At 40.9% G+C, this 14553-nt stretch overlaps 2 protein-coding genes across 2 annotated transcripts in view; both read right to left on the bottom strand.

Annotated features, from left to right (window-relative positions):
* The window catches only part of LOC145850419 (uncharacterized), a 39681-nt gene extending 34419 nt beyond the window's left edge, over window positions 1-5262 (bottom strand). The window contains exons 1-16 of the mRNA XM_082977791.1: window positions 5160-5262; window positions 5038-5073; window positions 4870-4929; window positions 3552-3596; window positions 3248-3283; window positions 2605-2640; window positions 2464-2520; window positions 2228-2299; window positions 1977-2048; window positions 1838-1873; window positions 1629-1709; window positions 1460-1513; window positions 1312-1365; window positions 1014-1076; window positions 719-781; window positions 451-567 (exon numbers count right to left, since the gene is read on the bottom strand). Of these exons, the coding sequence (XP_082833917.1) occupies window positions 451-567; window positions 719-781; window positions 1014-1076; window positions 1312-1365; window positions 1460-1513; window positions 1629-1709; window positions 1838-1873; window positions 1977-2048; window positions 2228-2299; window positions 2464-2520; window positions 2605-2640; window positions 3248-3283; window positions 3552-3596; window positions 4870-4929; window positions 5038-5052 (861 nt within the window). The 5' untranslated portion in view covers window positions 5053-5073; window positions 5160-5262. The remainder of the gene's footprint in view (window positions 1-450; window positions 568-718; window positions 782-1013; window positions 1077-1311; window positions 1366-1459; window positions 1514-1628; window positions 1710-1837; window positions 1874-1976; window positions 2049-2227; window positions 2300-2463; window positions 2521-2604; window positions 2641-3247; window positions 3284-3551; window positions 3597-4869; window positions 4930-5037; window positions 5074-5159) is intronic.
* Window positions 5151-14553, bottom strand: part of LOC106576558 (uncharacterized) — a 101040-nt gene continuing 91637 nt past the window's right edge. Inside the window, exons 80-92 of the mRNA XM_045722260.2 lie at window positions 14479-14532; window positions 12059-12148; window positions 11836-11892; window positions 11609-11662; window positions 9246-9305; window positions 9083-9136; window positions 8872-8907; window positions 8075-8704; window positions 7912-7947; window positions 7320-7346; window positions 7069-7128; window positions 6408-6533; window positions 5151-5231 (exon numbers count right to left, since the gene is read on the bottom strand). Coding sequence (XP_045578216.2) covers window positions 5151-5231; window positions 6408-6533; window positions 7069-7128; window positions 7320-7346; window positions 7912-7947; window positions 8075-8704; window positions 8872-8907; window positions 9083-9136; window positions 9246-9305; window positions 11609-11662; window positions 11836-11892; window positions 12059-12148; window positions 14479-14532 — 1365 coding nt within the window. The remainder of the gene's footprint in view (window positions 5232-6407; window positions 6534-7068; window positions 7129-7319; window positions 7347-7911; window positions 7948-8074; window positions 8705-8871; window positions 8908-9082; window positions 9137-9245; window positions 9306-11608; window positions 11663-11835; window positions 11893-12058; window positions 12149-14478; window positions 14533-14553) is intronic.

The following is a 14553-nucleotide window of genomic DNA, read 5'->3' on the forward strand; positions in this document are numbered from 1 at the left end:
GCTACAGTTGTTGACAGCAAGTGTGCCTCAAGGTTGAGAGGGCACGGCACCACATCAGTTTGGCTGTCAGTTTGAAGTTGGTCGGTGTGGATTGCAAACGGCTCCATTAACTTCACAAGCTGTTCTAGCTTGGCCCACTCACGCTCCGTGCTCGCCCTTGGATTTCTTCCCTGTTAGCAAGTGATGGCTAGTGATAGTGATGCACAAGCTAGGCCTATACCACCAGATTCAGAAGCTCAAAAACCCCATTTGAAATTAGATTTTTGCCTAAAGTCTAGTTATTTTAGTTAGTTTTGCAGGCAAAGATGATAGTTTCAGTATAGTTTTAGTTTTTCAAATGTTTTTATTTTAATTTTAATTTACTATAAAGTTTTTCAAATGTTTGTTTTTATTTTAGTTTGAGTTTTCGTTTACTATAATAACCTTGACTGGAAGGCAACCTCAATCTACCTTGGTTCCTGTCTCTCCCTTGGACCCATTACGTCCTGGTCGCCCCTCCGCTCCATCACTGCCTGGTGTCCCTGCTGACCCCTTAAACCCAGGGAACCCTGGGAAACCAGTGGCGCCCTGCACAAGACAGGGACAACATGAATGGTGCATGATGGGAGAAAAACAAAACGCTTCAAGAACTATATGAATATTTCCACATTCCTCTGTAGTACATAGACTATTAATAGTCCTAATTTCAATATTGTTTTTACATGTGATTTGAACTAACCTTCTCTCCTTTTAGTCCTGGTGCTCCCTCTACTCCATTGATACCCCCATCCCCTTTTTCACCCTACACATCAACACAAAACATCACAATCAACACTTTTCAGAAGATTAGTGAGAATGATTTTGATTTGTGTGTGTATAAATAAATAATTAGGTGGGTGCTTATATTTGTCCTGTTTCACCAGTGTGTATTATACATATGTGTGAAATGGAAATGTATTTTCTTGCATATCCCAACCCCCATGAGGCACCCTCGGAGTGTGTGTGTGTGTGTGTGTGTGTGTGTGTGTGCCTACCTTCCGTCCTGTGAGTCCATTGAGCCCTGGACGTCCTGGGGTTCCAGGAATACCCATCTCTCCCTGTGTCAAACAACAATTAAATACTTACATTTTCACTGAAACTGTGCAACCATAGTCTGACAGTGGCCTACTAGGTCAGACAATTGAACCGTATACTAAATTGTATGCAGTGCGTGGCAGCTAGTTGGCACTACTGTAAACCTTTACTTTTGTGGGTCAGTGGTACTGACGATGTTTCCTGGAGCACATTGTGTTGTTGTGATCATTGTATTGAATCCCACAGCAGACAACTCACCTTTTCTCCATCTAGCCCAGTGCTTCCTATGCGTCCAGGTAGGCCTCGGAATCCCTGTGCAACAACCACAACCAACACCAAGAGTTACCTTTCATCATTGCATTACCATCTCATTAACATGCCTAATACATTATGATCAAGCCCTCACCTTCTCTCCTGTCTGCCCAGTATCCCCCGGTAAGCCAGGTTCACCTCTGTCACCCTAGGAATAGAATACCAGAACGGAACAGAACAGAATTACTGTATAATGAATCACAGATGACAGGTTCTATTTGTCTAGTCTCTAAATGCTATGCTCTATGCCACACTCTCCTCACCTGATCTCCCTTCTGTCCCTGGAGTCCCATGTCTCCTTTGGCTCCTGTGGCTCCGTCCAATCCATCGTCCCCGTTATGACCCTGTGACAACAACAAGCCAATCAACAAAGCCTGTTTTTGACCACATGCCAAGCCACCACAGTATATATACAGTTATACAGACACTGTTTATATATTAAACTGTTAAAGTGTGTTAGATAAATACCGACCACTTCTCCATTGACTCCAGGCTCGCCAGTATCTCCCTGGAAGCACAGAACAACAGTGAGCATACACACAGCAGCATAGATCTGATAACAATGGTTCCATGTAGCCTGTAGATTGATACATGCTGTATTTCCTGCTGACCTTTTGGCCCACTGGTCCACGGGCCCCAAACAGCCCCATGGCTCCTTTGGCCCCTGCCTCTCCTTTAAGGCCCTTCAGATAGAGAACAAACAAAAAGCTGAATGTGAGAACACTATGTGCTTTGGCTTCCATGTTTTGGAAAATGTATTTTCTTTTTCTGTTGTTTGTCTCTCTTTCTTTACATCTATTAACAATCTTTCTTTCTCTCTTTTTCCACATAAAATGTTCTGTCATCAAGCATTAGGAAGCACCTTGAACCCCGGGGGCCCATCCTCGCCCTTCTCTCCTTTATCTCCATCGAAACCTGGGGAACCTCGCTCTCCCTAAAACAAACAACCAAACAAACAAAACAACAGATAAACAGCGTCTTAAAAGGGAAAACACACAAAGTGAAAATGCAAAGCTGTCTCTCTAAAATAACATTTTTTTTAATGAGGATTGCGCTGGAACTAAAACTAGGTCTTGTTTTAGGGGACTTGTTTCTCACCCCTTCTCCTTTTAAGCCCTTGTAGCCTCTCGGTCCCTGGATTTGGAGGGGGCTTCCCTAAACATAAAGAACGTACATCATATATGAATTAATCATATACAAAACACTATTTGTGTAGTACTTATGTCATGTTTGGCTTACTCTTTCTCCTTGTATTCCTGCTAAACCTCTGTCACCCTGTGAAAATATATTTTATGAAAGGAATCAATGGCTTATAACATTCATACAATAATTGATTGATTGATTGATTGACAGTATTTGTATTTTAGTGTCATACACCAAATGGTGCCCAGCCTGTATGGGCTTATGAGACACTATTTATTTGAAGTCTGTGTGTAGAGAACACAAACTATATACTATATGGCTGTATCAGGTAGTTACATAAAAACATTGACTCTTCATTTTCATTGTCCACATCCCTATATACACAGAAAAATGGACTGAAGTTAATTGAAATAGACTGGCCACATGGTGAGTGTTGAAACATGTTTCAAAAAGAGGGTTCTAAAGAGGGTTTGAAGAGACAGAAGTGACTAGAGTGATGACACTTCAATAGAACGAGCAGAGAATTTGACTGAACGCTGAAACACCGGGCTGTCAAAACCATCTTTAAAACTGTCTCTGAAGTAAAAATATCTAAATATCTGGAGAACCTGAGTGGACGTATGAGTGTATGAAAATCTAAAATATCAAAGTATTTAGTAAGACCCACTCAATCGCATACATTTTCTAAATATAGTCCACCAAAATTATCATGTCATCAAAGAAGTGACCGTCAACCTACCTTTGCTCCTTTGCTGCCCGGGAAGCCCTTTGGACCCTAAGTAAAAGAGGTCAAAGGTAAAGGTAGCTATGAAACAAATGTCCTTAACTGCATGACTGTACCAGAGGAGGCTGGTGGGAGGAGCTATAGGAGTACAGGATCAGTGTAATGGCTGGAATGGAATAAATGGAATAGTATCAAACACATCAAACATATGGAAACCACGTTGGACCACGTCCAGCCATTACAATGAGCACGTCCTTCTATATCTTCTTCCACCGGTCTCCTCTGGACTGTCCATGTCATGATGATGATGTTAACTCACAGTGTGTCCTGGGGCTCCTAAGACTCCTGCAATGCCCTTTTCACCCTGTCACAAACAAAACACATCACAAATATTATACTGAACAAAAATATAAATGCAAAATGCTAAAATGTCAAAGATTTTACTGAGTTACACTTCATGTAAGGAAATCAGTCAATTTAAATAAATTCATTAGGCCCTAATCATTAGGCCCTAATGGATTTCACATGACCGGGAATACAGATATGTATCTGTTGGTCACAGATACCTTTAAAAAATGAATAAGTAGGAGCGTGGATCAGAAAACCAGTCAGTATCTGGTGTGACCACCATTTGCCTCATACAGCGCTACACATCTCCTTCGCATAGAGTTGATCAGGCTGCTGATTGTGGCCTGTGGAATGTTGTCCCACTCTTCAATGGCTTTGCGAAGTTGCTGGATATTGGTGGGAACTGGAACACGCTGTCGTACACGTTGATCCAGAGCATCCCAAACATGCTGCCATGTCTGGTGAGTATGCAGGCCATGGAAGAACTGGGACATTTTCATTTTCCAGGAATTGTGTACAGATCCGTGCAACATGGGGCTGTGCATTATCATGCTGAAACATAAGGTGATGGTGGCGGATGAATGGCACGACAATGGGCCATCTCATCAGGGTATCTCTGTGCATTCAAATTGCTATAGATAAAATGCCTGCCCATACCATAACATACCATAACCCCACTGCCACCATGTTCACAACGCCATACGGCGGTTGTGAGGCCGGTTGGATGTACTGCCAAATTCTCTAAAATGACATTGGAGGCGGCTTATGGTAGAGAAATGTTATTATCTGGAAACAGCTCTTGTGGACAATCCTGCAGTCAGCATGCCAATTGCACACTCCTCAAAACTTGAGTCATCTGTGGCATTGTGTTGTGTGACAAAACTGCACATTTTAAAGTGGCCTTTATTGTCCCAGCACAAGGTGCACCTGTGTAATGATCATGCTGTTTAATCAGATTCTTGATATGCTACAACTGTCAGGTGGATGGATTATCTTGGCAAAGGAGAAATGCTGACTAACAGGGATGTAAACAAATGTAAGCACCAAATTTGAGAGAAATAACCTTTTTGTGCATATGGAAAATGTATGGGATCTTTTATTTCAGCTCATGAAACATGGGACCAACATTTTACATGCTGCGTTTATATTTATGTTCAGTGTAAATGTATGCATATTGTGCCATCCTGTTGTGACGAGCAGCTTTTCTATCTTTTACAATGCTGCCTAGGATCTCTCTCTGAGGTTAAGTCCATCTCTCTGAGGTCAATAAGTCCATTGTTCCGTCTCACCCTGCGACCTGTGATCCCGACCACACCCCTGGCGCCTGGTTCCCCCGGGATACTGTCGCCCTGTTGGGAACAAGAAGAAGTGAATGCTAATGTTACCATCTCCTCATATACAACATGACAACGACAACAACAACACCACCACCACCACCAAACAGGCTAATGTCTTACCTTTTCGCCTTTCATCCCAGGTAGACCAGGTGGACCCTTTGGGAAACAGAAAGCATCCATTATGTTACATGATAACCATAGGAAGGCAAACAATGCCTAGGGCAAGTTATATTTCACCATACCTCTATTCCAGGTTTCCCTTTAGCTCCTGGAGTCCCGGGTGATCCATTCTTACCCCTTCTACCCCTGTCCCCCTACAGATGAACAAAAACAGTACACATCATACTTTATCACAATTATCTTCCTACTTAGTAGGTAGTATTTTTGCTCTTTGAAAACATATATCTTTGTTCTGGCTTTCTGGCTAGTGGTGTATTTGACATAAATTTGGCTGCAACCTTTTTTGGACTACATGATCTGACCAGGAAATAGACTAAAACTACAAGGCCAGGAAAACAACTACAGTAGAAGGTGTTGAGTTTCTTAAAACTACAGTACAAGGTGTTGAGTTTCTTATAACTACAATACAAGGTGTTGAGTTTCTTATAACTACAGTACAAGGTGTTGAGTTTCTTATAACTACAGTACAAGGTGTTGAGTTTCTTAAAACTACAGGACAAGGTGTTGAGTTTCTTAAAACTACAGAACAAGGTGTTGAGTTTCTTAAAACTACAGGACAAGGTGTTGAGTTTCTTAAAACTACAGAACAAGGTGTTGAGTTTCTTATAACTACAAGGTGTTGAGTTTCTTAAAACTACAGTACAAGGTGTTGAGTTTCTTAAAACTACAGTACAAGGTGTTGGGTTACTTATAGATACAGTACAATGTGTTGGATTTCTTAAAACTACAGTACAAGGTGTTGAGTTTCTTAAAACTACAGTGCAAGGTGTTGGGTTACTTATAGATACAGTACAATGTGTTGGGTTTCTTAAAACTACAGTACAAGGTGTTGCGTTTCTTATAACTACAGTAGAAGGTGTCGAGTTTCCTAAAACTACAGTACAAGGTGTTGCGTTTCTTAAAACTACAGTACAAGGTGTTGCGTTTCTTAAAACTACAGTACAAGGTGTTGCGTTTCTTATAACTACAGTAGAAGGTGTCGAGTTTCCTAAAACTACAGTACAAGGTGTTGAGTTTCTTATAACTACAGTACAAGGTGTTGCGTTTCTTAAAACTACAGTACAAGGTGTTGAGTTTCTTAAAACTACAGTACAAGGTGTTGAGTTTCTTAAAAGTACAGTACAAGGTGTTGGGTTACTTATAGATAGAGTACAAGGTTTTGGGTTTATTAAAACTACAGTAGAGGGTGTTGAGTTTCTTAAAACTACAGAACAAAGTGTTGAGTTTCTTAAAACTACAGTACAAAGCCTTCCAGTAATCAGGACAAACTCCTTGCCCAAGGTTGAAGGGATGATCGGGGAGCTCCTCACCTCTCTCCCCGCCTCTCCCGGGTCTCCTGGTTGGCCCCTCAGGCCCTGAGAACCTGAGATACCGGGGTTACCACGGATACCCTGGATACCCTGAGCTCCAGTAGGCCCCAGTTCACCAGGCTCACCCTGACAGAGGGAGAAGGACAGACATGCAGAAACAGACAGAAAGAGAGACAGACAGGCAGACACAGACAGAAAGAGAGAATGAGACAGAGATAGAGAGAGACAGATAGGCAGACAGACAGAAGGAAAGAAAGAGAGTCAGAGGGACAAAGATAGAAAGGGATTTTCATTTTTTTTGCATTGCTCTAATTACTACACTGGTATAACTAAAATTATAATTCCCTTGCAGTTATTAATGCCATACGTTCTAGTGTTTTTGCTTTGTAAATGGAAGATAACAACAATTCATAAATGAATTGAAAGAGAGACAGAAAGACAATCCCAGAGAGAGGGGGGCGGGACAGCTAATAGGAGACAGATAAGGACAGTGTTGGTATTTCTCTAGCAGCTACTGAAGGTCACTGTTTCCTCTAGACTATTGTATCTCCATAGCAACAATCAGGCCCTCAGGTGACAAAATTGTCAATTGAAGCCAATTAAAGCTAAATAGATTTAGACTAAGTAGAGGGCAGAGCTAAGTGAGGGTGTGGGAGTCTACCTTAGTTCCAGGTGGACCAGCCTGTCCCACAGGACCTCTGTGGCCAATACCTGGCTCACCCTAAAAGCACAACAACACACCGATGTCAATAGGAAACGTTTCATTTGCAAATATACAGTACAGTGTGAAGGAGTCCTTCTAGTTAGATATTTCAATAAATAAAAATAGTTCAATGTTCAAAACATGAATGCTTACAAATACCTTGGTTCGGGCTTTGCTCTATCACATTACTGAACTGGAAAAGCATTTACCTTGTGCCCCTTTTCACCAAGTTCCCCCTGGTAGAACGAAGAGAATTGTCAACAAATCAATTACAAAGTGATTGTTATTCAAGTTAATTCTCTCCATATTTCTCTGTCTGCGTCTCGTGCACCAAAATAGTACCATCACATTCAGACAGCCGGAGAGACAAAAAAGTCCATCGAGTTTTTCAAGGATATGTTTTGTATCGATGCCTCCAACTAACAGACGGAATTATTAATACCACATGATTAATCCACTGCGTCATGAGGGGATCAGAAATAGAACTCTGGGGACATCAAAGACCAAAATTCTGAGCTCCGCTGGTTTGACTGACGGGAGAGCAGAGAGACATGGACTAACTTATAGGGGAAGATGTGGGTAGGTAAATAGGTGTGTGTGTCTGTCTGGCATGCACAGGGTATCACTGATCAACACATTAATAATACATTGTCTACAAACTTCTTATACACCCTTTACAAACTATTTCGAAAGGATTCCTTATTGCAACGTGGTACTGTAGAGATATGGGGGCAGATTCAGGACATCTTGTTCTTTCACTCCATTTGAAGACAGTTTTATTTGAAAATGATTGGTAGTCACCTTCGGTCCCGGAAGTCCATTTTCACCCGGTGCACCCTTTAGAAAACAGAAGGAACCACTCAAAAAGGAACACAAAAAGGAACCTGGTAGAAAAGCGTGATAGATGACAGTAACAGAACAGGTATTTTTAATCATCTTCACAGCACTTTGATTGTGTGTTTACCTTCAAATAGTCATATTCTGGCCCTGGATAGGGTCTTACTCCTCCTTCCTCCTCGTACTCTCCTTGTCTTCCGCTCTCTCTTTCCATCTCCTGCCTCCGTCTCTCCCACTCCTCTCTCTCCCTGTCCAGGTCTCTGCCTCCCTCCATCTCTGTTCTCTCGCTCTCTATTTCACTCTCCCTCTCCATTTGCAGGTCTCTCTCCTTTTCCATGTTCTCCCTCTCTAGTTGTCTCTCCCTCTCTATTTTCTCCCTCTGCAACTCCAGCTCTGCTTCCCTCTCTTTTTCAAGCTCCATCCTCTCTCTCTCCATCTCCATCCTTTCCCTCTCTCTCTCCCTCTCGTATTCACTGTCTTCCTCCGTGTCCCACTCAGAGTCGCCACTTCTCTCCTCCTCTCCCTCTCTTTCTGCATCATGGTATATCTCTCCTTCCGTCTCTTTTCCTTTCTTTTCTACCATCTCCCTCTCTCTATGTCTTTCCCATGGTGTCTCTTCCTCTGCTGCTATGGGTTCTTCTCTCTCTCCCTCCATCTCTGTTGGTGTCTCCCAGTCTCTTTCTGTTTCATAGTCGACCTCCCTCTCTGTATAGGATTCATGGTCAGGCTGAGGGTCTCTGTTTTCTTGGTTCTGTCTCTGGAACCACAAATATAAAATTGATTGGTTTACTGATTGATTGCTCAATTCATTGGACTTAAATAGTGATTCATTCATATGGATTTATTTTGATGTTCAAAGTGCATCAAAACTACGGTCCTTCCGTTGGGCAATTCACCAATATGTTTTGGCTGAGCAACACTTACATGTAATTTTTTGGGACCTCTTGCTCCCGACTGTGACTTTAAAAACAGAAAGAGGGAATGTTCACACGTTGTTTGATTTGACCAGGTAATAACTTCTCTGAACCCATTCCCTGTGCCATTCCCTCCATGCTAACTGTTGATTTGATAACAACCTATGAGTAGTTGATATCAGTGTAATAGAAAAACATCCCTAGTAAATAAATCTATTTACTTTTTGTCCATCATGGTATCGATTTCTTCCTCCTGCAGTTCCTGGCATGTATGCCTGAAACAGCAAAGACTCAAATATTTCTGGCAAATGCCATTGTTTCCTAAAAATGATGAACTCTTACATTGTATTTTAATGGTAATCCATATTTTTTCAGTGTACTTACCATGTAATCTGGCCAGGGGGCGCTCTTCCTTACTCTGACACGGACATGAGATGGTCTCCCCTGCCAATTCCCAAAGCCACTTCATGAGTCATTGATCATAAGTCATTGATGTGCCATTACCACTGTGGGGAGTTCCCATGGTGCTTGGCCTACAGCCGTAGTGTCCCACTCATGAGCGTGTGTGAGTGTGTGTGTGTGCGTCTGTGCGCAGCCCTGGATCAAGTGAATATGTCGCTTCAGATTCTGATGTATCAGAAATGTATTACAGGCTAATGTTAGATGAAAGAAGACACAAAGACTTTTGATCATTTGAACATTTACTTACATGCACACAGAGAGGTTAAATACAAAGGGAGAACTTTAGACTGCCAAAATTTCACCAGTGAAAACAGGTTTGAATACTAAATATTCTGAAGAATATGATGGAAACACATTTCATTGGAAAAAGTAGTAACTAATACAGAAAAGGAACAAAATACAATCTATTTCCATGTTTTCAGTTAAATAACGTTTGGTTGAGGAATTGATAAGCAGCGATACACTGAAAACATTAGAATATGGTTGAACAAATTACGAGGAGGTAAAAGTGTTGGAATACTGAAGCGACAGAGAGAAGCTATACTATAGCTTAGGTCCAATGTAACATTTTGAACTTCTTTAATAAATAAATTAGTTTATGCAAAGTCAACGCTAAAATAACACTGACATCTGATGGAAGAATTTATTAGTCCAATAATCGTTATATAATACACTGTCTTGATTTAACTTAGCTTTACCTATGTATTGTTCATCTTTTAGGTACTTGGACTAAGTATAAGAAACTATTCTGGTCATAGAAGTGGCATTGGACGAGTGACATTGGACAAATGACATCATCATTGCGCGACGAAGCGAAGTCCCTCCTCATGTTATGCTGGTCAGGTTAAGGGTAGACTGCTCCTCACCAGCGATACACTTCACTTCACAGTTTATACAAAAACTCCGTGCTTACAAATCTACAGTCTCAATCTTTGTGGATTTAGGAAAGGTCCTGTGTTAAAAAAAATAAGTAAACAAAAAAACAGAAAAAACGCTTTAATCAGTATGTGTATAAATTCACTCATGAAGCGTTCATATTTTGTTTGCAGCTCTTGACATTCCCATTCACGCAAAGTTCAGAGGTCATGCTCAATGCATGCTGGTATATGGATGTCTTCCATTGAAAGTTGGCCCAGTTGTGTCCAATCTTTTAATCAAATGTCTTTAAATACTTTTTTTTATAATGCAGGCCTGATATTTATTGTTTAAAATTACAATTGGAATTGTGGTACCTTTTGCACTGGTGAAATGTTCACAGTTGTTAGTCAGATGAAAGATCTCAATGTACGCAGTGATGACAAGTGCTCAGATCACTAAGATGGTTGGCCAATCATTATAATGACACAATCTGACTATTTATTCATGTTATTGAACACTGGGCAGGGCTTTCTTTTGGGAAAATCTATTAAACCAAGAAACACATAAAGAAGATAAGTTAGAAAATATAAATGATATCAATTACCTACAACCTTTGTATTGGAACGCCAATGATAATCACTGGATCAAAGCACTTTGCATCACATTCATACACCCACAGTCCAACGGAGGCATGCATGGACTGGAACACCATTAGTAAAGATGAATAGAAGTCTAGCTGTGTCCATTTACACCCCATTTCCCCAGGATGGTTAGTAAAGATGAATAGAAGTCTAGCTGTGTCCATTTATACCCCATATCCCTCAGGATGGTTAGTAAAGACGAATAGAAGTCTAGTTGTGTCCATTTACACTCCATATCCCTCAGGATGGTTAGTAAAGACGAATAGAAGTCTAGTTGTGTCCATTTACACTCCATATCCCTCAGGATGGTTAGTAAAGACGAATAGAAGTCTAGTTGTGTCCATTTACACCCCATATCCCTCAGGATGGTTAGTCAAGACGAATATAAGTCTAGTTGTGTCCATTTACACTCCATATCCCTCAGGATGGTTAGTCAAGACGAATAGAAGTCTAGTTGTGTCTATTTACACCCCATATCCCTCAGGATGGTTAGTAAAGACGAATACAAGTCTAGTGGTCTCTATTTACACCCCATATCCCTCAGGATCATGGTTAGTAAAGACGAATAGAAGTCTAGTTGTGTCCATTTACACCCCATATCCCTCAGGATCATGGTTAGTAAAGACGAATACAAGTCTAGTGGTCTCTATTTACACCCCATATCCCTCAGGATCATGGTTAGTAAAGACGAATACAAGTCTAGTGGTCTCTATTTACACCCCATATCCCTCAGGATCATGGTTAGTAAAGTGTCAGGTAGAATCATGCAGTCAGTCATAGACTTACCTTCTCTGTTTCTTCCGTTGTGCTGGGAAGGATAGGTGTGATGAAGTCCCCCTGCTTTGGAACAAAATGTAGCATGTTTCAAGAACAATATATAATACAGCAAACACACACACACACACGTCACATAGCCTTCTACCACTCAACTCAGAGCTGTCCATGGTGCTGGCTCTGCTTGACACAGTTTGCACTTTACAAAGTATCTCAGGAAAAGAGCTCCAGTTTCATACCTTTTCACTGTCACCCGGTGACTGGGATGGATATGGACCTAAAGTTGTCAGGCCACTCTAAGAAACATTGACATATAATCAGTAATGACCACTACTGGACAGAATGCTGTATGTACATTTCCTGGTTCAAAGGTCAAAATGAAAATGACATGTTTTACTATCCATTGTCTTTACTATCATTTTTCTATATCTAGAGATACAGTGGCAAAGAAAAAGTGTTCACCTCTTTGCTCATTCCATGTAGTGTGCTTTCTGTTGTGATTTCAAACTCCCCTTGATTTTCCACTGACAATAAGGGATCATCTGTGGAATCCTTTAACAAATATTAAGAAAAACTATGAAAAACATTCCATTCAAAAATATTTTTTGAACATCACAAAATAATGACAGCATTACTGGTGAGTGAGACAGTCATCTGAGTTCGACACGCAAACCACAATTAATAACAGGTGTGGTATGTCATCAATACACTGGCATATAATCAGAAACTAATGAATTCCTAGTAATTAATTATTTTCAGGGAAATGGGTGGGGACCCTAATCAACTGTATGACTTCCTCAGTTTGTCTCTAGAGATGTACACATGCAAGGTCAACTACACACCCTCCTCATGAATGTGTGTGATGGACTCATTAATACATGTATTGGATCAGAGTAATAGAGTTTCAGCTACCTTCTTTTAACTCAGTAATCATTTGAGTTTGTAGAGTTTGAATTAGGAGGGTTTCCACACTACGCTGATCACTACCATAACACAATCAGGGCACTGCTATAAGACCCAAAGTATTGGTGTGGGTAATGGGTAGCCCAGTGAGCTAAAAGTGCCATTGGAAAAGTTCATTTTGGTTGCAGCTCTTGACATTACCATTCAGGCAAAGTTCAGAGTTCATGCCACAATGCATGCTAGGATACAGTATGTATGTCTTCCATTGTAAGTTGGCCCAGTTGTGTTAAATCTTTAAGTCAAATATACATTTAGTTTATTTAAGTCTTTAAATACATTTTTATCACGCAGGCCTAATAATTATTGTTTAAAATTGGAATTGTGGTACCTTTTGCACTGGTGAAATGTTCACAGTTGTTAGTCAGATGAAAACTCTCAATGTACGCAGTGATGACAAGTGCTCAGATCACTAAGATGGTTGGCCAATCATTATAATGACACAATCAGACTATGTATTCATGTTATTGAACACTGGGCAGGGCTTTCTTTTGGGAAAATCTAATCAACCAAGAAACACATAAAGAAGATAAGTTAGAAAATATAAATGATATCAATTACCTACAACCTTTGTATTGGAACGCCAATGATAATCACTGGATCAAAGCACTTTGCATCACATTCATACACCCACAGTCCAACGGAGGCATGCATGGACTGAAACACCATTAGTATAGACGAATAGAAGTCTAGGTGTGTCCATTTACACCCCATATCCCCCAGGATGGTTAGTAAAGACGAATAGAAGTCTAGGTGTGTCCATTTACACCACATATCCCCCAGGATGGTTAGTAAAGATGAATAGAAGTCTAGTTGTGTCCATTTACACCCCATATCCCTCAGGATGGTTAGTAAAGACGAGTAGAAGTCTAGTTGTGTCCATTTACACCCCATATCCCTCAGGATGGTTAGTAAAGACGAATAGAAGTCTAGGTGTGTCCATTTACACCCCATATCCCTCAGAATGGTTAGTAAAGACGAATAGAAGTCTAGTTGTGTCCATTTACACTCCATATCCCTCAGGATGGTTAGTAAAGACGAATAGAAGTCTAGTTGTGTCCATTTACACCCCATATCCCTCAGGATGGTTAGTAAAGATGAATAGAAGTCTAGTTGTGTCCATTTACACCCCATATCCCTCAGGATGGTTAGTAAAGACGAATAGAAGTCTAGTTGTGTCCATTTACACCCCATATCCCTCAGGATGGTTAGTAAAGACGAATAGAAGTCTAGGTGTGTCCATTTACACCCCATATCCCTCAGGATGGTTAGTAAAGACGAATAGAAGTCTAGTTGTGTCCATTTACACTCCATATCCCTCAGGATGGTTAGTAAAGACGAATAGAAGTCTAGTTGTGTCCATTTACACCCCATATCCCCCAGGATGGTTAGTAAAGACGATTAGAAGTCTAGTTGTGTCCATTTACACCCCATATCCCTCAGGATGGTTAGTAAAGACGAATAGAAGTCTAGGTGTGTCCATTTACACCCCATATCCCCCAGGATGGTTAGTAAAGACGATTAGAAGTCTAGTTGTGTCCATTTACACCCCATATCCCTCAGGATGGTTAGTAAAGACGATTAGAAGTCTAGTTGTGTCCATTTACACCCCATATCCCTCAGGATGGTTAGTAAAGACGAATAGAAGTCTAGGTGTGTCCATTTACACCCCATATCCCTCAGGATGGTTAGTAAAGACGAATACAAGTCTAGTTGTGTCCATGTACACCCCATATCCCTCAGGATCATGGTTAGTAAAGACGAATAGAAGTCTAGTTGTGTCCATTTACACCCCATATCCCTCAGGATCATGGTTAGTAAAGACGAATACAAGTCTAGTGGTCTCTATTTACACCCCATATCCCTCAGGATCATGGTTAGTAAAGTGTCAGGTAGAATCATGCAGTCAGTCATAGACTTACCTTCTCTGTTTCTTCCGTTGTGCTGGGAAGGATAGGTGTGATGAAGTCCCCCTGCTTTGGAACAAAATGTAGCAT

Source organism: Salmo salar, chromosome 07 (assembly GCF_965601325.2).
Source record: "Salmo salar chromosome 07, fSalSal1, whole genome shotgun sequence".
Lineage (NCBI taxonomy): Eukaryota > Metazoa > Chordata > Actinopteri > Salmoniformes > Salmonidae > Salmo > Salmo salar.